This window comes from Pleurodeles waltl, chromosome 7, assembly GCF_031143425.1.
Source record: "Pleurodeles waltl isolate 20211129_DDA chromosome 7, aPleWal1.hap1.20221129, whole genome shotgun sequence".
Lineage (NCBI taxonomy): Eukaryota > Metazoa > Chordata > Amphibia > Caudata > Salamandridae > Pleurodeles > Pleurodeles waltl.
The window spans coordinates 1,286,226,801-1,286,248,794 of NC_090446.1; the positions used below are offsets into that span (position 1 = coordinate 1,286,226,801).

Consider the following 21,994-nt stretch of genomic DNA (forward strand, 5'->3'; position numbering starts at 1 on the left):
TATTCTTGTTTACAATTTAAAAGAAATGCCTCTGATGCACCATGATATATATTACAGTGCTTTGGAGACATTTGTACATTTTTCATTTCTGTGACAGGAAGGGCTTTTCAATGCATTATGGCAGCACACTTATGATGGATGAGCCACATGCTAAAGATTCTGTTGGCAAAGTCAGCTTAGGCTGTGCCAGCGCAAGCATTTCCTTCTAAATGTGGGACAACAGTGTCACAGTAGCTGGGAGCCACAATACTGTGCTACCCAAAACCAATGAGAATATCTGCTCTAAATGAATAAGTGGAAGATGATCTTCCAAACTCCTTTTGTGCACCTTTACCATTTTAGTCAAGCCTTTTGGTCTCACAGATCTTCTCAGACATTCTGAACTAGCATGTATTTGTCACCTTGACGACATTCTGGTTTTCTCTTTCTCCTGAGCATCGTAGCTATTTTTTCCTTTTTTAAAAAGAATCAGCTACTTACAAGCCAGAAATGTGTGACATCCTGAAAAGAGAAATTGAGCATTTGGAATACCTTCTGTCAGAGCGAGGTCTGTCAATGGATCCACTCAGGATCTTGGCTATCCTGGATTGGCCAGTCCCACTTCCATCAAGGAAACTAAGAGATACCTAGATCTAGCTAATTTTTACAAACTATTTATGAAGGACTGTGTCTCCTTGGCCTGCCATATTTCTGCCATTCTGGACAGAAAAAAATCTTTCCAAGGGGTTCTGTTCGCCCACTGAAGCAAAAGAAGCCTTTCTAGAACCTAAAAGGCTGTTTACCCAAACGCCCATTTTCAAGCCCCTGATACTATCCAAAATTGATTGTAAAGACAGGTGCCTCTAAGTCTGCTGTTGGGTTTATTTTAACTTTATCTAGAAGTAGGAGAGTTGGAGTCCCAAGGTCTTCTGTTATAACATCTCATGTAGATAAAGCATCTGAAACAGTATTCTGTGAACCTGGAATGAAGGTTAAGCAAAAGGGAGAAAAAATATGCCTAACCGACCTGTCTGTTATTCCTACACTGCATATTCTGGAGGAACTATAAAGCTCCTCTGGTCAGACAAAACTTTGACGGGTTCCATTGAGCCCATCAAAAGATTTTGCCATTCAAGGCAAGCAGGTTTTAGGCAAAAAGGTTTTGTTCCAGAGCTGAATACTTGTGCTTACAGGAATTCAGGACAAACCCAGCAAGTGACTCAACTCCTTATCTTAGACATGGCCATCTCAACCCTTCCTGAGTGGCCTTGATATCTTGCTTATCCCAGAAGTGTCCAATACTTGGGTCCTTATTACGAATGCTCTGGAGGGGTGGGTTACTTATCACACCTGATCCGGCACAGCCTGGTATGGGCGTAATATTTATTACCTGCTACAAGGTAGCCTAAGAAGCGGAGCATAAGATTCACATTTTGTGGCCTACCACACCAAAATCATCATGCCAAAGTAATTAACTGGTGATTTACTATGTTACTTTCAGGAAGGATTGACCTTCTGAAATTAATTTAGTGGACACAATTATCATACCCTGTAATTAGCACCTCTGAACTATTTGCCCCATGTCTGGATGTGATAAAGGTTGCATACATTATAATTCTGAGCCCTGCGTAAACAGGGGTTTGACCAGGGGTTGCAATTTTCTGACCTATTCATAAAAGGAGCCCTCATCTTGGTAGTTAAATACAAAAACTGAAAACACCTCCTATGTCATTTCATGATGTTACAAAGTCAGCAAGTAGTTATGTCATAGGTGGTTAGTCTAGGCCTGCACACTTGAATGCCACATAACCAAATAAAAAAAGTAAAAATAAAAATACAGTTATGACTGAATTAGAACTTACCGGTTTTGTTGGCAATTTCACCTTCAGAGCATTGAACACAGTCAAAGCAGCAGGGAGGTTTCCCTGGTACGGATATCTTCCTATATCCAAGAGGGCAGCTTTCACTACAAACTGACTGAGGCACCTGGGTGGAAGAACAAAGATTAAAGACAGAGCAGGAAGAGATGGCTTTACGCTTTATGATTTTAAAACCGTTTTCTACATACTGAAAGAGAAATACGCTTACCTTGCTCAATATTTGACATGAATTAGGAACACTCTGACAAAATGATGCATCCTAAAGACAGGTGATTGCCAGTTTTATGTAGCTCAGTGTTCTACATAGGTGCCTACATATTTTTCTGAGAAATTATTGGTTAAGACGTTGAAAGTCTTGGGTGTTAACCCACTACCCATAGGCTTTAAGGCATTGTTAGACCTGTCAGCCTTAGGGTGGTCTTCCCCAAACCTTTTGCCTTCACCCTGCTGTTGTTGCTGAATTTGTTTTTGTTGGCCTTAGGACTCAGCACATTTTATCACTGCTAACCAGTGTTAAAGTGCTTGTGTTCTCTCCTTTAAACATGATACTTGGCTTGCACCCAGTTGGCACATTTACTGTACCTGCAAGTCCCTATTACAATGGTACTACGTGTACTCAGGGCCTGCAAATTAAATGTTGCTAGTGGGCATGCAGCACTGATAGTGTCACCCATGTAGGTAGCCCTTAAAACAGGTCTTAGGCCTGCTATTGCAGCCTGTGTGTGCAGTTTTAAACTGCCATGTCAGCCTGCTTAAACCTTCCTTTTTAATGCATAAAAGTCACTCCTAGGGTAGGCCGTAAAAAGCCATTGGGCTGGGTGCAGTATATTTAAATAGTTGGACATGTACTCTTAACTTTTACATGGCATACTGAAATGCATACTTCTTCCACAGGATTCCATTAGGTTACATTAAATAAGTGATAGCCTTTGATTGGGAGCAGGTAAGTAAGTCATGTTTTTGTGTCCAGAAAATAGTAAAAATTAAATTAATGATAAAGTCAGAAGTAATTTGACAGTTCTGAAAATGGCACTTTTAGAAAATTGGCATGTTATTGTCCTAACCATTTGGTGCCTGTAGCCTGTTCCTGTGTCACATGACTAGGTGTAGCTGGCAGATGGCCTTTGTATTTTCCTCCCAGTCAGCATCACTATAAAATGTCCGGGTGTTGGCACGATGGGGCATCTGTGGCAGGATGATGGAGCAGAGCTATCACCTACCACACTAGCACCTGAAAGGGACTACTTCAGCACACTCACATAGGATTTCACACTAATCTATTGTGACACCAGACAATTTGGGGCCAGGGCAGGGAGGAAGGAAAATCCAGGCACCTTTGTAAGGGGAGGACACTTAAAAATGGGCACAAGGGATAAATAGTGGACCCTCAGACCCAACCCTTCAGATCACATCTGGAACAGTGGACTCTCCCAAAAAGTACTGCTTTGCTGCCTGAGGCCTGCTCTTCAGCTGCTGTTAGCTGCCCTGCTGTATTCAGCCTGTTTGTGTGGACCCATGACTCCAGGGAATCTCCTAGTGTCAGTCGGCTGGCTCCCTGTTCAAGCCACTGGGACATATCAGGTTTTGTCGACGTTGACTCAACTCCATGCTTCTTGATGAAGCGCAATACCCCTCATCAACACCAAACCAGAGCAACACAAATGCATTGCAAGTCCTCACAAGCACCCGCTGATGGCTTCTTTGACAAAGACGCAGGGCCTCGCAATGCATGCTCTCATTGAGGGCTTCATCGACTCTGTCACTGCGAGATGCATCTTGATGCAGGACCTTGCCTCGCAGCTCCCCGTCAACGCCTCCTTGTTGCTGGCCCGTGCAGCTCGACTCAAAGACTCTGCATCTCGACACCCAGGCCATATGGTGCTCTGCAAGCAGACTGAACTCAGTCCTGTACCCAGTCCATGTTCCATTGCTGTTGGCCTGAACTTGTGTGACTTGCAGCTGGCCCACCAGAACCAGATAACTATGATTGGCACTGTTTGCTTCTTAGCTCTTGATTTCTTCAAAACTGCATATATCTGGTTCTACGAATTGGATTTTTGTTGTTTGGTGTCTAAAGATGTATTAAAAGCTACTCTGTTTCAACAGCGGTGTGCGATTTTTCTTGTGTTGTGCTTTAACTTTATTACTGTTTGAATGCTGCATAAATACTTTACACATTGCCTCCAAGTGAAGCCTGATTACTTTTGTGCCAAGCTACCAGAGTTAAGGACAGGTTAATTTAGAGACTTTTTGTAGTTCACCCTGACATGGGTTGTGACTGTTGCTTGAGTAGGGTTTCACCCCTCGCCCCCAAAACAACGACCCAATTTACCACAGAAATCTACAAGCACTGTCCATCTCCTGAATCCAACATATCTTATTTGTCTACCCACAGTTCTCACTGGTTTCTTGCCCAGAGATGGAACACTATTATTTTCGGAGGTGCTGTATAGGAGGGTCCAGAGATGAGCTGGGTGTTGTCCATGTACATGTGGAACTGTGCCCCTTCTTAATAGAGTAAAGATATAAGGAGTCATATATAGATATTGAACAATAAAGGAGACATAATTTCTACCTATGAGACATCACAGCTCAACATTTTCTTAGTGTTCTACTTTATAAAAAGGATTTGATCCATTTAAGAGCCATTTCTGAAAAGCGAAGATTTGTAAACTAAATTCAAGTAGGATGTTGTGGATGATGATTTACAAGGTTACTGACAGATCTAACAGAATTGCTGAGCCATGACTCCTATGACTTCTACAAGCATAGAGAGCTTAAAGAGCCAAAACAATCACTTGTTCTGATCTATGCCCTCACTGTAAACCTGCCTGAAATGTGTTAAAACCCCTTTTTCTTCCACATATTTTGCAGCTGGCTGAAGAGCACTTTCTCCAATATCTTCCTCAGGAAGGGCACTAGTGAGACGAGACAGAAATTCTTGAACAGTGGCTTCACTATGACCAACTAACATACTTAAGGAAAACTAGTAAGGTCTTCTAACACAGCACTGTTTCCATGAGTAATAGCAGTGTGTAAGCTGGTGATTTATCAGCAAAGAAAGTTGAGCTGTTGGGAAGAGTGTACGCTTGTAGGAGTTGCTATGGGCAGTTGCAATTTAGAGACTGTATAGAACAGCTCAATTGAATGATCTTGGCTGTTTAATGTGCATGTTGAAGTGTATTGCTTTTGTTTCCTTAACCCCTACGGTGCCTTGGACGAGGTGGTCTCGTCCCAGCACACGGTTCCCTTGTGCCTGGGACGAGACCACCTCGTCCTGAACCGGATCCACGGGGGAAGTGCAAGTGCTCTCCCCATGGGCCTCCCCCGCACACCCCCAAGTCGAGGATGGAAGGGGAACAGCACGCCGATGCCATCAGAAGCTGCCGAGGACGCGCTGGAAGCCATTTGCTTCCAGCACGAGGGGAGAGAGGACGTCCTTTTAGGTAAGTCCTTCTCCTGGGGGGTTTTGAGGGGGAAAACAGACACGGGGGAAAGGAAAGAGTTTTTCCTTTCCCCCTGTGCCTGTTTTCAGTGGATTCCTGGTCCACGATCGCGGGCGGGGCTAAACCGGTTCAGGGATCCCCCAGCCCTGCTCTGGCGCGAAACTGGACAAAGGAAAGGGGAGTGACCACTCCCCTGACCAGTACCTCCCAGGGGAGGTGCCCAGAGCTCCTCCAGTGTGTCCCAGACCTCTGCCATCTTGGAAACAGAGGTGTTGGGGGCACACTGGACTTCTCTGAGTGTCCAATGCCAGCAGGTGACGTCAGAGGCTCCTTCTGATAGGCTCTTACCTCTCTTGGTAGCCAATCCTCTTTCCTTGGTAGCCAAACCTCCTTTTCTGGCTATTTTTCTGCTTTGGGGAATTCTTCAGATAACGAATGCAAGAGCTCACCAGAGTTCCTCTGCATCTCCCTCTTCGTCTTCTACCAAGGATCCCACTGCTGCCACCAATGAGCACTATCGCACACACACTCAACCTTCCATGCTGAAGTATGGTCTGTGAGTACTCACCCCCTTGTGACTGCTGTGCAGCCTTCAAGCGCCCATCCAGGTCAGGGTACGCCACCGCCAGGGTACGCCACCGCCAGGATACTTCGCATGAGGTGGGGTCAGTGCCCCATGGGCACCCCTTCCACGTTGGGAGGACTTTCCCAGCTGGGCCTCACTGATCTTTCGCCCCCAGCGCCACAGGTCCTCCCACCTCTTTCGACAGTGGGTGCTCTGCCGGTTGTAGACCCCCAGGGTCCGTACCTCCTTGGCGATGGCATGCCAATGTGCCCTCTTCTGGTGGGTGCTGACCTAGTAGGGTGACACAGAAATGGAACACAGAGGGCAGGCACCTGCACGATGGCAACAACTGGCAGATTGTCAAACATAGGACTGACAGTACTCTCAGACATGCAGGACAGTGGCACGCAGCATTCCATGCACCATGGCCCATCCTGGCTCAAAGGAGCACACACATGTGCAATTCACTCCATCCATTACTCACACAGTGCCCCCCAAACCCGGACACACCTGTACCTCTGGCCGGCCGTAGAGTCTGTCGTACCGGGGCAGGACCCCTTCCACTAGCTTCTCCAGCTCTTCCTGGGTGAGGGTGGGGGCCCTTTCCCCTGCACCACGTGGAACATCCATAGCCAGAGGCAGGCGACAGCAGTACACAGAGTGGGGTACCTGTCCGCACGAGATCAGGGAGTCAAGTGATCAAACAATGACGATCGCGCGTACGTTCTGCGGCGGTATGCACCGTACTGCTGGCGGCGATCATGATACGCCAGGATTCCCCATTGGCATCCATGTTAGCCAATGAGGGTGCGAACAGCGGTCAACACCGCCGTACGCTGTGACGTCAACCGCTAGCGGTATTAGGTCACTTCCACAATGAAGGGGCAGAACTACAGTGGGTACACATTTTGCCATCACCTAAGCATCTTAAAATTCTTAATACTCACAAGGCAGGGCCTACTAGCCATATGAAGCACCTAGGCCTCTATCCATTGTGTGTATTAGCGCACATGATTTACTCTGTTCCCTCCTAGTGATGTACATGCACATCTGTCAGGTTGCAGTAATTGTACAGACACTACAATGAACAATGCACTGCATGTATTTATCAAATAAGCCAATTTATGTGTGCACATCACTCCTTTTTGTAACCCCTCATAGGTACTGACCCTTGTGGCAAGGAAGGGCACCATCGGTGTACAGACCACTTGTGGATATGGGGACCATGGTGGAGCATCATATCATTATCACTTACAGACTCACATGTGCAACTATTCAGGACCTATGTGCATTACTGGATCCTGCACTGACTCCCGGAAATCGTAATCTGCATGCCATTCCAACTGAGGTGCAGGTGCTCTCCGCACTCCATTTCCTGGCCACAGGCTCATTTCAAGTGACAGTGGGCATGGTTGCTGGTTTCTCACAGCCACTGTTCAGCCTGGTACTGACAAGGTTTCTGAATGCATTTGTACAACATCTGCAATCCGATGTGCTGACCTCCCTGCCATCAAGTCTGACTTCTATGCCTTTGCAAACATTCCCCATGTCATAGGTGCTATCGATGGCACCCACATAGCTATCATCCCCCCAAGAGTCAGTGAACAGGTGTACAGAAACAGGAAGAACTTTCACTCCATGAACATCCAATTGGTATGTACTGCAGACCAGTACATTTCCCATGTGAATGCCATGTTTCCGGGTTCAGTCCATGATTTACTTGTTTTGAGGAACAGTAGTGTGCCACAGAAGATGGAACAACTACAAGAGGACAGAGGGTGGATCATAGGTAAGTTTGCCTGTCACTGACTGACACATTGCAGAGAACCTGCCTGTCTGACTAAGGGACATTACAATGGCGACTCTGTATTGACCCTTTTTCTAGGTGATTCTGGCTACCCAAACTTGTGTTGGCTCCTGACACCAGTGAGGAATCCCAGGACGGATGCAGAGAGGAAATACAATGAGTCCTATGGACGTACTAGGAGGGTGATAGAGTGTACTATAGGTCTCCTGAAGCCTAGATTCTGGTGTCTACATATCTCTGGGGGGTCCCTGGCCTATGGTCCCGATAAGGTGTGTAGCATAGTGGTGGCCTGCTGCATGCTGCACAACGTGGCTGTGGGACATTCTATCCCCTTTTAGAGGTGGAGGGTGCTATAGGTCCTGATCAGTTACCTCAGAGAGGTGAGGAGAGTGATGGTGTGGATGAGGAAGGGGCAGATGTCAATTCTAGGAACCAACTGATACAACTCTACTTCCACTAACTGTCTGGGACTTAAGCCGTAATTGTGGTTAGTGACTGATACTATCAGTGGGCCATGTCATATAGAGGGGATTGGTCATGATAGGCGAGACATGGACCTCTTCAGCATGGTACTGACAGACAATATATGCATTCCCTCCTTGCCTAATTTGAAACACACATTATCACCACCAAGCACAAATTGACAATAAAGTTGTTGTCTGCCAGTTGCATCCATACTCCAATTTGTTAGACATTGAAGACAGGGGACAGTGTTACAGGTGAGAATTGTGTTCTATTGGTTGAATACAGTGAACTGTGCTATATACAGTCATGGAAGTTGTAAAGGTTGGGTGTCCTCAAAACCGACTTGGGGGCAGCCCTGTTGGATGTCATAGGTGGGTCCTATTTGTAGTATAGTACTTCATTTTGCCCTCAGCTGAGTGTAGTTGGTGAATGGGTGGGATGGTTGCTTTGCAGTAGTAGCAGTGTCAATTGTTGGAGTGGGGCTTGTTCTTAGCTGGGTTTCCAGTGGCATATCTTGGCCTGAGACTACGTTTGGGCGCCTACTGTGGAGCTTCTTGGGGTGGCATGGTTGGCCCTTGTGATTCCTGGGAGGGTATTTCCTGTGCTGTTTCTGCTGCTTGGGTCATCTGTTGCTGGTTGTCCAGGGCTGGTGTGGGGGCCTCTTGTCCAGTGTGGGTGTCAGACTGTTTGTTGACCAACTGCAGCAGTGCTCCAGCAATGGTGGCCATTGTGGCATTGTGTTCTTTCCACTGCTTCATGGCCTGTTGGTGTTGTTCCAGCTGCATCCTCTGACTTTGTTCCAGGGTGGGCACAATCTGTGCCAATCTGTCTTGGGTATGTTGGTAGGCCCCCAATACCTCTGCAATGATGTCCTGGGCTGCTGCATCCATCCAGTGCCCTACCCCCTGACCCACTGGGGCACTCGACCTTGCCATAGCCCCCTGTGCCTGTGTCCCCTGCGCAGGTCTTGACGGGCCACTTGTACTGGGGCCCTCACCTTCCTGCATGTTGGGAGTGAGAGACTGTGGCCTCTGTTGCTGTGTTCCACCTGTCTGTGCCCTGGGACCACTGGTGTGGGTACGCCTCCCCTGGCCTGCTGGTCTTGACTGGGTGTTAGGGGTGACAGTGGTTTCCTGGGTGGGGCTGCTGCATAGTGAGCACCCATGGCTGGGTGAGGGGCCTGCCTGCTCATCAGTGTCCAGGGATCCTTCGTCAGTGTCCTGTGAGGAGCCTCTGTCTCCCTGGAGTGCTCTGGCACTCCTTGTCCCCTCCATTAGGGTTGCATGGGTGGTGGTGCTTGTTGGGGGACATAGAAATGTTTGTTACATATGCCTGAGGGTTTGAGGTGTACAGAACTGTGCAATTTAGAGATGGTGTGACTTTCAGTGGCCTTCCATGGTGCCTTTGTGAGGTGGACATTGCATTTAGTGGCAGTGGTGGGCTTACATTGTGGTGGGGGTATTATTCCATTGTGGGTACGTGCAGGGGTGGGTGGCTGTGCACAGCGGGAGTGATGTGGGCCTGGTAGTGAGTTATGGGTAATGCAGGGTGGTGGATGTGGTGGCTGATGCCTGGGTGGGGTGTTGGTCCTTGTGGGTGTGGGTGGGGTGGGGTGGTGCATGCATTGCAGATGTGTTGTATATGGGGTAATTGTAGATGACTTACCCGAGTCCATTCCTCCAGTGAGTCCAGTGAGTCTCTCTGGGTGCAGGATCGCGAGTACCTTCTCCTCCCAGTAGGTGTAGTCGGGTGGTGTTGGTGGCGGTCCTCCCCCAGTCTTCTGCACTGCGATGTGGTGCCTGGATGCCATGGCCCTGACCTTCCCCCACAGGTCGTTCCATCTCTTGCAGATGTCGTCCCTGGTCCGTGGATGGTGTCCCACTGCATTCACCCTGTCATCCACAGCTCCAATTTCCACGCAATGGGTGTGTGCTGCACCTTGGAGCTGAAGATTTGTGGCTCCACCTTCAGGATCTCGTCCACCATGGTCCCTAGCTCCCTTTCGGTGAAGCGTAGATTTTTTTGGGGGGGACATGGTGAGGGTGGTGGATGGCGTCGGGACTGGGGAAGGGGTTTGGGTGCTCCTGTGTGAGTCGATATGCGTGTCCTGTATGCTGGCATTCGCTGTCTGGCTCTGGTGCTCTCCGTCTTCTGGTCCTGGTTTCATTGCAAGGGATTGTGGGGTGTGTATGGGGGTGTTTTATGGTGTTCAGGATGAGTGTCAGGTGTGTGGGTGATATGCCTAGCCAATGTGTGCACTTCTTGCTGTTGGGCCCACTTGCCGCCTAACAATGGTCGTCCGGACACCACTGTCCGCCGAGGTGATTTGTGCATCATTATTTGGAGGGCGGGATGTGGGTGTGCTTGGCGGAGGCGGGGTGGGGTGGGCCGGGATTCCCGCCGATAGTGTCCTGGTGGGGAGTGGTGGTCTGGGAATTTTTGGAGGGGTTGGGTTTTTCTATCATTATATGGTGGGTTTCCATTCGCGGCCACGGGCGGGATTCTGTTCACCGCCGACACGGCTGTCGGCGGTCCTTCCCGCCATGTTCATAATGACCGCCCATGTTTTAAGTGTGAGGGACAGTGTTCAGCTTTCTTGGAGCAATTCAGCATCTTATGTTTTAACTGCTAGGGATTCATGGTCAAACTGGGGCTTCACTGAAGTCCTGATAGCTCTATCATGCTCCTAGGTATAAACCATATTATGCAATGGAATACACAATTAGGCAAAAGATAGACATAGTTAGCTTCACATTTATACTGTAGACAGTGGCGGCTGGTGACATTTGAGTGGGGCATATATGTTTGTGATGAATGTCCTATGGTGAGCGAGCCTAGCAAGTGAGCTTGACTATCCTCAGGAGGGTTTGAGTGGGTCCTCCTGGGTGCCCCCCCCCTGTTCTCCCTCCCCAGTTCCCCCCAGGAAAATTTTGGAAAACAAGTAGGAAAATAGTTCATTTTCAAGCAAATTTGAGAAAGCAAGATCGTTAATAAAGCAATTGTGAAATTGTAATTATGGCATCAATAAAGAGATTTCACGTATATGAAACCTTGGACAATGGAAAAAAAGAAATGCAAGAAAAAGGGGTGGAGCTCTGTTGAAAACATTGGCATGAAGTAGTTAATCCCTTTAAATGGCACACTGATGACCCTAAGCTTTCATTGTGGTTTTTTCGATGTTTGTAAGTTAAATACCCTGCCCTTGCAGCCCTACGTTGTGTGGCCTTGCACTATTGTTACAGCATGTATAAATCAGGTGGAGCCTGAAATGCCATTCACTGGTGTCACAAACACAAGCGTTGTTTTGAACAGAGACTGCAACGGAGGGTGACCAAATGGAGGATAATTACCTGGACCACGGGTATGTTTTTTTGAGGTAGTAAGACCCCCTGACCACTGTGTCCCACTCCCTTGGGTGTTCGGGTGTGGAGCAGGCAAAAGGGGTGTTCAAGTGGAAATTACGACAAATACACACAAAGGGCCTGATTCAGACCCTGGCGGCCGGTGACCGCCAGGGTCACCGGCCACGGGAGCACCGCCGACAGACCAGCGGTGCTCCAAAGGGCATTCTGACCGCGGCGGTTCTGCCGCGGCCAGAAAGGGTAAACGGGTAAACCGGCGGTCTCCCGCCGGTTTACCGTTGCCCTTGGAATCCCCCATGGCGGCGCAGCTTGCTGCGCCGCCATGGGGGATTCTGACACCCCCTACCGCCATCCTGTTCCTGGCGGTTCGCCCGCCAGGAACAGGATGGCGGTAGGGGGTGCCGCGGGGCCCCCGTAAGAGGGCCCCACTGTGTATTTCAGTGTCTGCCTAGCAGACACTGAAATACGCGACGGGTGCAAACTGCACCCGTCGCACATGCCCACTCCGCCGGCTCCATTCGCAGCCGGCTTCCTCGTGGGGAGGGGTTTCCCGCTGGGCTGGCGGGCGGCCTTCTGGCGGTCGCCCGCCAGCCCAGCGGGAAAGCCAGAATGGCCTCCGCGGTCTTTCGACCGCGGAGCGGCCATATGGCGGTTCCCTCCAGGCGGGCGGCGACCGCCGCCCACCGGGGTCAAAATGACCCCCAAAGTCTCGTCGCCAGAGAAGCAAATAGGACCTCATATGTTTTCCTCGTCATGTATTCGGCTATACCAATTGCTCAGTGTAGGGAATAAAGCAACAACATCTAATTCTCACTACTCTGTGCTTCCGTTCAAAACACATGGGAAGGTCCAGATGCTTCTGTGGCCTTTTAGAAGTGTATGTATTAAGATTCTTCCACGTTTCCTCTTTTAATTCAGCCCTAATCAAGGGCTTTAAAGTGCTGCAGGTCCCAAATCGACACCAAAGCAGGCAGCTTAAGCCCTCACCACTGCAATTTGTATTTAAATGTGCATCATATTTGGGATCTGCAAAACGTCTCAAAAGCACAGGGTCAGCCACAGAACTGTCAATGAGTTAATGAGGCTGGTTTCTACTGATTGATAACACTGCTAGTGACAGGATGGACGCTTGAGGAACCACTTGCAGCAGGGATGGGTTTGAGTCTCAGAGGTTGAGATCTGATCGATAAGAGACTGAAGGGGTGTACAACAGAGCCAATCAATGTGAAGAGAAGGGACATAGTTGGAGATATATGTGGCAGAAGCACGCACTTGCTGCTAAAACTAGAGTACCTGGGCTTCCTAAATGCAAGGTATTTGTCTTCATGAGGGGCATATTCTGCATGCACGCCGTGGAGCCAATACACAATACAATGTGATAGAAGCTTGACAACATGGCAATTTGATATATGGCTTTCATACTAGATGCCAAAAAAAAAGCTGCATGTCATCCAAACGACAGGCTGAGTTATTCTGTGGTCAATAGAAAAGCATCATCAAGGCGTCCACTCTGAAATTCTGCCTTTCCAAGTCTAAGATTAGCCTAAATCAATTTGTAGCATATAAGTATGACAGAGCATAACACGTCTGTGATTATTTATCTGCCTTGAGAACCTCCTCAATCGGACACTTAAAGGTAGGAGAATACCCTTGAAATATATGCTAGGAGGTTTGGGTGTGCCCATGACCCCTGCCCTCTTCCCTGCGACCTCTGCACCGACCCCAGTTCCGCAGGTGACAGCTGCACTCCTGAGTCCAAACACCCTCCTTCCTCCCCACACTCAGACCACACTGTTTGCTCAAAGACTAAGAAAGTCCAGGGTCAGGCAATAAATGATGGCTGGAAAGGCCTGAATAAATTACCTTTAAACCACTGGAGAACCGTCTGGGAGCATTCCACTCCATCTTTTTTAGCTCATCTGAGTCATTATAGCAGGGTCTAACCATATGCTAAATGAGTCTTGGAAGGAGAGAACCAATCATATGCAAATCAGCCTTGGCATCAAAAGTATTGGTACTGGTCCAGGTTGCTAGGAGCCATCCTCGGGGAAAAGAAGCACGTATTGGACTTACTGGGCCCTCATTCCTTGGTGAAATAGAAGGGCCGAGCACAGCAGCACATACACTTGTCACTTAGTGAGACACGGTAGAGCCAAGAATGGGGTGTCCATGGCTACTACTTAAGAAGCCAGGGGGTGGGGGGCATTGTAAAAATGCAATTGTGCAGCTGTGGCAATTTTTACATTAATATGAATTCGTCACACTTAGCTATGTAACCCAAATTCCTACAGCATTACTTGCTGATTTGAAGAGAAATCGTTTTCTATCTCACATGGATCAAAAGTTAATAAACCTTTTCACACATATGGCTTCATACCACCATATTGCTCTGTTTGCACAATAAAAATAACAAATGGTATTGTTACCAAATTTATAGGCAATTAATTTACCGACCTCAGGGTGATGGAAGGCTTGCCAGGGTGTTTGGTACACACCACATGTAAGCAGCGAGTGCCTAACTCACCCAGAGATTTTGCAGCAGTAGGCAATGATATCTCTCTGTTTTCCGCAAATAATTTGAAACTCACGATTTTCCTTTCTTTTCTTGCAGCCAAAACATCGCAGCCTGTGCACTCCACTCAATTGAGTCCCATTCGCTTTTTTGCCTCTCAACTGAGAGGCGAACAGGGGTTGCCTTTCAAGAGGTGGGACCACCTGAGAGTGGTAGACAGCGATGATGCTCGCTTATACATTCCACCTCATTATGGCCCTCATTCTGACCTTGGCGGGCGGCGGAGGCCGACCGCCAAAGTCCCGCCGTCAGGTTACCGTTCCGCGGTCGAAAGACCGCGGCGGTAATTCTGACTTTCCCGCTGGGCTGGCGGGCGGTCGCCTTCAGACCGCCAGCCAGCCCAGCGGGAAAGAGGCTTCCACGATGAAGCCGGCTCGGAATCGAGCCGGCGGAGTGGAAGCTGTGCGACGGGTGCAGTTGCACCCGTCGCGTATTTCACTGTCTGCGCAGCAGACAGTGAAATACATTTAGGGGCCCTCTTACGGGGGCCCCTGCAATGCCCATGCCAGTGGCATGGGCACTGCAGGGGCCCCCAGGGGCCCCGCGACCCCCCCCTACCGCCATCCGGATCTCGGCGGTCCGACCGCCGGGATCTGGATGGCGGTAGGGGGGGTCGGAATCCCCGCGGCGGTGCAGCAAGCTGCGCCGCCGCGGAGGATTCAATGGGGCCGCGGTACACTGGCGGGACCCCGCCAGTGGTGCCGGTCCGACCGCGGCTTTACCGCCGCGGTCGGAATCCCCATTGGAGCACCGCCGGCCTGTCGGCGGTGCTCCCGCGGTCCTCCGCCCTGGCGGTCAAAGACCGCCAGGGTCAGAATGACCACCTATGTGTCTATAAAGCTTAATCTGGTGGTTATGACGTAACCGCCCACTTCAGGGACATGTGTGAGCAAAATCAGCATCACAGAGGATTCTAGTCCTTCTCTCTCTCAGGAGTCCAGGGAGAGATGCACTTGCCAACTCTTATGGGCCTGGCTGCAAGAACGACCTTGATTTATAGACCATTCGAAGTACCCCATTGCACCCAGACCGTTAGATAGATATCTCAATTTCTAGATCCCAAACTTGCACATCACATCTTTAATTCATTGTGGAAATATATCACCACTTTAAATCATTATCAAAGCCACTCACCTGCTTACTCATCAATGTACGACATCTCGCTAACTCATTATAAAAGCAGGTCACCTCCCAAAAGTTACAGGGTGATCCATCAAGCGGGGACTGAGAAAAAGGAGGGTAAAAAAAGTGTGTTTCCTATTATAATTCCCATAGGGATTTTGAACATGACTAGAGCCCAAACGGATGAATAGAATTACACCTAATTCGCCATAAGGGTAGCTTTTGTTCCAGAAAAGAAGCTTTTTTTGTTGGTGTAAATCCGTTAAGTAGTTTTTGAGATAATAAAAGAAAACTGACTATGTGTATATAGAGGCGCGAACACTTCGCAAATACTGTTGTGGTGTAATCGTTAGTACTCATGCCACAGAAGGCCACTGATTGGCTGGCGTCAAACAGAGCAGAAAGTTGTGGCCTCTATTTATTTTCTATTATACAGGGAAGGCTCCCGGGGCATGAAAAGAAATGTGTAAAAGAAGATACAAGGGGCCAGGGTCGATGTAACTCCATGGTTGTGTATAGGGTTCATTGGCGAACACAGTATGGGAATAAATATTGAAAGAAAAGTTTTTTTTCACACCACACTTGGTATTCATAAATACTCATGCCCCCACTCACAGACCTACTCAGTCAGTCATGCACCCACTCACAGACCACGTCAGACTCTCACGCACCCACTCACAGACCCATTCAGACAGTTATGCACCCACTCCCAGACCCAGTCAGACACACACTCACTCACAGACTCACTGAGACAGTCATGCAACCACTCACAGACCTACTCAGATCCTCACACACCCACTCAGAGGCCCCACTCAGACACTCATGCACACATTGACATACCTAGGTAGACACTCAAGCATCCAGTCACAGACCCAGTCCGACACTCATGCACCCACTCAAAGAGCCACTCAACACTCATGCACCCACTGACAGACCCACAGTCCAGCAGACACTTACACACCCACTCGTAGGCCCACTCAGACTTTCCCACAAACACTCATAGACCCACTCTGACACTCGCAGACCCAATCGTGCACTCATGAACACACTCAAAGACCCACTCAGAGACTCACGCACCCACTCACAGATCCACTCAGACTCTCACACACCCACTCACAGACCCACTCTTTTACACACCCACTCAGAGACTCACACAGACACTCACACACCCACTCACAGACACTCTCACACCCAGAAACACCCTCTCACACCTATTGTCACACCCAGACACTCTAACACCCACTAATACCCACAGATACCCTCTCACACCCAGACAAACACTCTCACACCCAGAGACACCCTCTCACACCCAGAGAGACAGGCCCATCACCAACCCCCAGCTGTGTGCAGTGTGGGGTTGGGTGGTTATGGAGGTAGGCCACAGGCCAGGTCCTGTGGCCAACCAATGCCCCACCCAGCCAAAGGTTGTGGGGACTTGATTGTGAGGCCTGGCCCTGTGACCAGTCCCCACCGTGCACAACCGAAGGCCATGCAAGGTGATAGTTGGATTAACGCATAGCAACTAAAATTACTTTACATTTAAAAAAAATTCACTTAAAAAACCAAAGGTGACAGTGATGTTGTAGTTCTGAATTTACTTCCACAAAATCATAGAAATTAAGCAGTTATAGTTAAAGTTATTTTAAGTAACTAGAACTTGCGCCCTCACCATGCACTAATTACCCCAGATATCACAGCACTCATAACAACATTTTATAATGTCAATAAAAATAACAATGAAACATTAGCAGTCAACTTATTGAAGAAAAAACTGTGAATGGTGGGTGCCCACCCCTAGGACATAGCTGTATGCTCTGACTTGGCAGGAGCTTTGACTGCTCCCACCAAGTCAGAGCAAACTCAACTCCACTCCCAGCAAGTGAGAACTGTCAAACAGCTCTCGTTTCCTGGGAGTGGCTGGGAGCTGTAACTGCTGAATTTCGGTGGTTTTGTACGAGTAAATTCAGAACCTAAGTGTAACGTCCCTGCAGCCTTAGTTTCTTTTAAGTGAATATCTATGTTTTTTTAATTCTATTTCCTAAATATAACATCCCTGTGTCCTTTGTTCTTTTTAGTAAATATATATATGTGTGAGTGTGTGTGTGTATATATATATATATATATATATATATATATATATATATATATATAAAAAACCTACTGATCATCACCAGTAGTGGTACAGTTAGGACCTAGTTTCCATAGAAAAAGTATATTTTGACCTGCATCTTTGGCACCATTTGGACAATCTTCCCAAAATGTTCCAAAAGTGTGTGCCCAAGAATCTTGTTGTGCATGGGAAGTTTCGGGGGGATCCGTCAAGTGAGGGCTGAGAAAAAAGGGTGTCAAAATAGTGCATTTTCCATGGTAACCCCTTGTGTGCTGATGACAGAATGGTTCCATCATTTGCTGTGATGGGCATGTGCTGAGGACGGAACCATCCCGTCCTCGCATCCTGTAGGAAAGTACCATCTTTCTTGGCATGTTACCCCCAATTTACATGTATGTCACTATGTTTTTGCCTGTCTCACTGGGATCCTGCTGGCCAGGACCCCAGTGCTCATAGTTTGTGGCCTAAATATGTATGCCTGTGCAGTGCGTAACTGTGTCACTGAGGCTCTGCTAATCAGAACATCAGTGCTCATGCTCTCTCTGCCTTTAAATGTGTCCCTATAGGCTAGAGACTACATTTTCCAATTTCAATTGGCATACTGGACCCCCCTTAAAAGTCCCTAGTATATGGTACCTAGGTACCCAGGGCATTGGGGTTCCAGGAGATCCATATGGGCTGCAGCATTTCTTTTGCCACCCATGGGGAGCTCAAACAAACCTTGACAAAGGACTGCCATTGCAGCCTGAGTGAAATAACGCACACGTTATTTCACAGCCATTTTCAGGGCACTTAAGTAACTTATAAGTCACCTATATGTCTAACCTTCACTTGCTCCTCCAGTGTGTCTCAGACCACTGCCATCTTGTTTTCAGAGGTGTGGGGGCCCTCTGGAGGCCTCTGAGTGGCCAGTGCCAGCAGGTGAAGTTAGAGACCCCTCCTGATAGGTGCATACCTGACTTGGTGGCCAATCCTCCTCTGAGGGCTATTTAGGGTCTCTCCAGTGGGCCTTTCCTCAGATTACGACTTGCAAGAATTCATCAGGGTTCCTCTACACTTCTCTCTTTGACTTCTGCCAAGGAACGATCGCTGACTGCTCCAGGACGCCTGCAAAACTGCAACAAAGTAGCCAGACAACTACCAGCGACATTGTAGCGCCTAATCCTGCAGGTTTTCTCGACTGTTTCCTGGTGGTGCATGCTCTTGGGGCTGCCTGCCTTCACCCTGCACTGGAAGCCAGGAAGAAATCTCCTGTGGGTTGACAGAATCTTCCCCCTGCTCCAGCAGGCACCAAACTTCCGCCTCACCCGTACTCTGGGTCCCCTCTCATCCTGATGAGCGTGGCCCCTAGAACACAGGTGGTGGACCCAAGTGACCCAGACTGTCCAGTGGTCCAACTGTCTGAATTTGGAGGAGGTAAATCCTTGCCTCCCCTCCCCAGACAGTAATCCTGTGCACCATGTGATCTGCAGCTACAAGGGCTTCTGTGTACATTTGCAAGAAATCATGCATGCACAGCTGGGCCTAAGTCCCCAGCACTCCGTCCTGCGATGCTCAGCTCCCTGAGTTGATCTCCAGTGTCGTGGGACCTCTCTTTGCAGTATTGAGACGACCGCCGTGTTCAGTTTTCTTGAACCTGTGTTCAAGGACTTCTGTGGGTGCTTCCTTCCTGTCCGAGGGCTCTCTACGTTACTGAGGGCCCCCTCTGTCTCCTCTCCCAAGTGGCAACATCCTGGTCCTTCCTGAGCCCGGGCAGCACCCTTTTTTTCCAACCCCGACTCTTGCAGGTAGCAAGGCTTGTTTGTGGTATTTTGCTAAGGAAGCAACTCTGCGTCCTCCAGCATGCCGTGGGACACCTTCTGCACAAAAAAGTACTACTTACCTCCTTTCATTGTTGCAAATCCTGCAGCTTCTTCCAAACGAGGCAGCCATTTTGCAATTTCATCCGGGGTTTAGTGGGCTCTTGCCCCCCCTGGACACTTTAGCGACTCTTGGACTTGATCCCCTACCTTTGCAGGTCATCAGGTCCAGGAATCTGTCTTCAGTGCTTTGCAGTCTGTTGTGGTCCTTGCAAAATCCTTTATCACGACTTTAGTGTGTTTTGGGGGAAATAGTAGTACTTTACTCCTACTTTCCAGGGTCTTGGGGTGGGGTCTCCTTTACACCCTTAGTGTTTTCTCACACTCCCAACGACCCTCTACACACTACACTTGCCTAGGGGTGCATTTGTGGTTCGCATTCCACTTTCTTAGTATATGGTTAGTGTTGTCCCTAGGCCTATTGCATCCTGTTTTACGGTGTTTGCGTTACTTTCTGACTGTTTTACTTACCTGATTTCATTAGTTGTGTATATTTTGTGCATGTTACTTACCTCATAAGGGAGTATATCCTCTGAGATATATTTTTGGCACATTGTCACTAAAATAAAGTACCTTTATTTTCAGTAACTATGAGTATTGCCTTTCTTATGATATAGTACCTATATGATATAAGTGGTATTGCATGAGCTTTGCATGTCTCCTAGTTCAGCATTGGCTGCTCTGCTATAGCTACCTCTATCAGCCTAAGCTGCTAGAACACTACTACACTCTACTAATAAGGGATAACTGGACCTGGCATAAGGTGTAAGTACCATTGGTACCCGCTACAAGCCAGGTCAGCCTCCTACACATCCGCCCATGGATGAAGCACTGGCGCTCCCCGCGTTGGCAGCCCACTTTCACCCACCCCATAAAGGATGGCAGCGGAAGCGCTTCTGCTGCCACTCCCAAACTTCAACTCCTCGGCGATCCCAGGACGTCGGCACACAATGGTGCACACTGTCGTCATTATAAACCGCCCAACATGCTGGAAGCCATATGGCTTCCAGCGTACGTCCGGGCAGGTACGTTTGCCTGCCGGGGGTTTACCATACAAAGAGGCATCGGGGAAGAGGAAAGAGTTATTCTTCTCCCCGATGTCTCTCTGCAGTGCATTCCTGCTGCACGATCGTGCATGGGGTCGCAATCGTGCAGCAGGAATGCCCCAACTAGTGCCAGGGATTTTTTATTTGATAATAGTGAGCGTCCCCTTGGGCAAGGGCCACTAAAAATGAAAGGAGCAATAATTTGGCCATTTTCTGGCACCCCTGGGGGCAGATCGGCCCTATTTAGAGGCACATCTGCCAGGGGCTGAGGGGGACAGAAAAAAACCCAATCGCACCAGGAATTATTTTGGATTATATTTGGGGGTGGCCCTATTTGAAGGCCTATCTGCCCCCAGGAAGGGCAGAAACCCCACGAGCTCCAGGTTTTTTTTTACATTATGTTTAAGGGCTGCCCCTTGGGCAAGGGTCCCCCTATAGGGGATAATATTGTTCAAAATTACTTTTGGCTGTTTTGTGCCACCCCTGGTCAGATTGTCCCTATTTGAAGGCCCCTCTGCTCCCCAGGGGAGCAGAAAACCCACTAGCACCGGGGATTCTTTCTGATATGTTTGGGCTGGCCCCTTAGACAAGGGGCACCCATATGGAGGATGATGGTGTTTGAAATTACTTTTGGCTGTTTTCTGGCTCCCCCTCTCCACCAGGGACATATTAGCCCTATTCGGAAGCACAACTGGCCCAGGGCAGAAAACTCACTAGCACCAGGTTCATGTTTGGGGTTGGCTCCTTGGCTAAGTGTTGTCCCAATGGGGGGTATTTATATTTACATTTGGCTGTTTTTGTGTCCTCCTTGGTGGTAAATTGGCCATAGTTTTAGGGCCATATGTATGGGCAGAAAACCAATAGAGACCAGGGAATTTTTTTTTTGTGTCTGGAGTTTGGCTGGCGGTATCTGTGGACCAGCGCTTGGCTGGCAGTATGTGTGGACTGGCTTTTGGGTAATGACATAGCGTTTTAGGATATTAACGGTTTTATTTATTGTCATTTGCATTTGTGATTGTCATGTTCTATTTCTCCTTTTTATTCTAGTGCAAAGCTTTGGATTTTCTTTGTTGTCATTCCTCCTTGTGGTTTAGTCACTGGTAGATCTGCAGTTTGTGTAGTTGCATGTGTCATTTCCTTGCATGAATGTGTTTTTTGTAAATGGTGTAATAATAGCTGCATGCTTGGCTTCAGTTTTATTGTGTGAAAATTCTCATTGCATTTGTGCATGATGTGTATTGTAAAGACTTGTGACTTTTTTGTTCTTTTTCCTTTCTAGTTTGATATCGTTGGTGCTTGCTGGGTCTGTGCAGAGTAGGTGCTGGTGAGGTTTCATGTCTATGGCAAGTGAGTGATATTGTTTTTGAGTATATAGGTCTTTGCGATAAAGCCACACTTTGTTGACTACTTACTTTACACAGTGTTGATTTTTGTTGACTTATTTGTCAAGTTACTTTTATTAGTAAGGATTATGACTGGCTGCAAGATGACCACTCATCAGGTTATTGTTATGCTTTTTGAATCTTCCTCTGACCATCATTATGAAACCGACTGCATCTGAGGCAGAGGAGGAAGAGCAAGATTCTGGCAGTAAAATTTCTGTCTGAGAGGAATCATCTGATGATGAAGCCACTCTCAGTGCAGAGGAAGTGCCTCTTTTAGAGGAGGACACTGATGTGCTGATAGTGCAGCAAGAGGCATATGGATTGCAGCTTGGGGTTGCAAGGCTTCCCACTGGAAGAGCTGAACTCTGGGCTGCCCCAAAGATGGTGCAGCCTATG

At 48.3% G+C, this 21,994-nt stretch overlaps 1 protein-coding gene across 1 annotated transcript in view; it reads right to left on the reverse strand.

Moving 5' to 3' along the window:
• LOC138247038 (extracellular calcium-sensing receptor-like) overlaps positions 1-21,994 on the reverse strand; it is a 141,712-nt gene that overhangs the window by 45,843 nt on the left and 73,875 nt on the right. Inside the window, exon 3 of the mRNA XM_069201787.1 lies at positions 1,842-1,965. Coding sequence (XP_069057888.1) covers positions 1,842-1,965 — 124 coding nt within the window. The remainder of the gene's footprint in view (positions 1-1,841; positions 1,966-21,994) is intronic.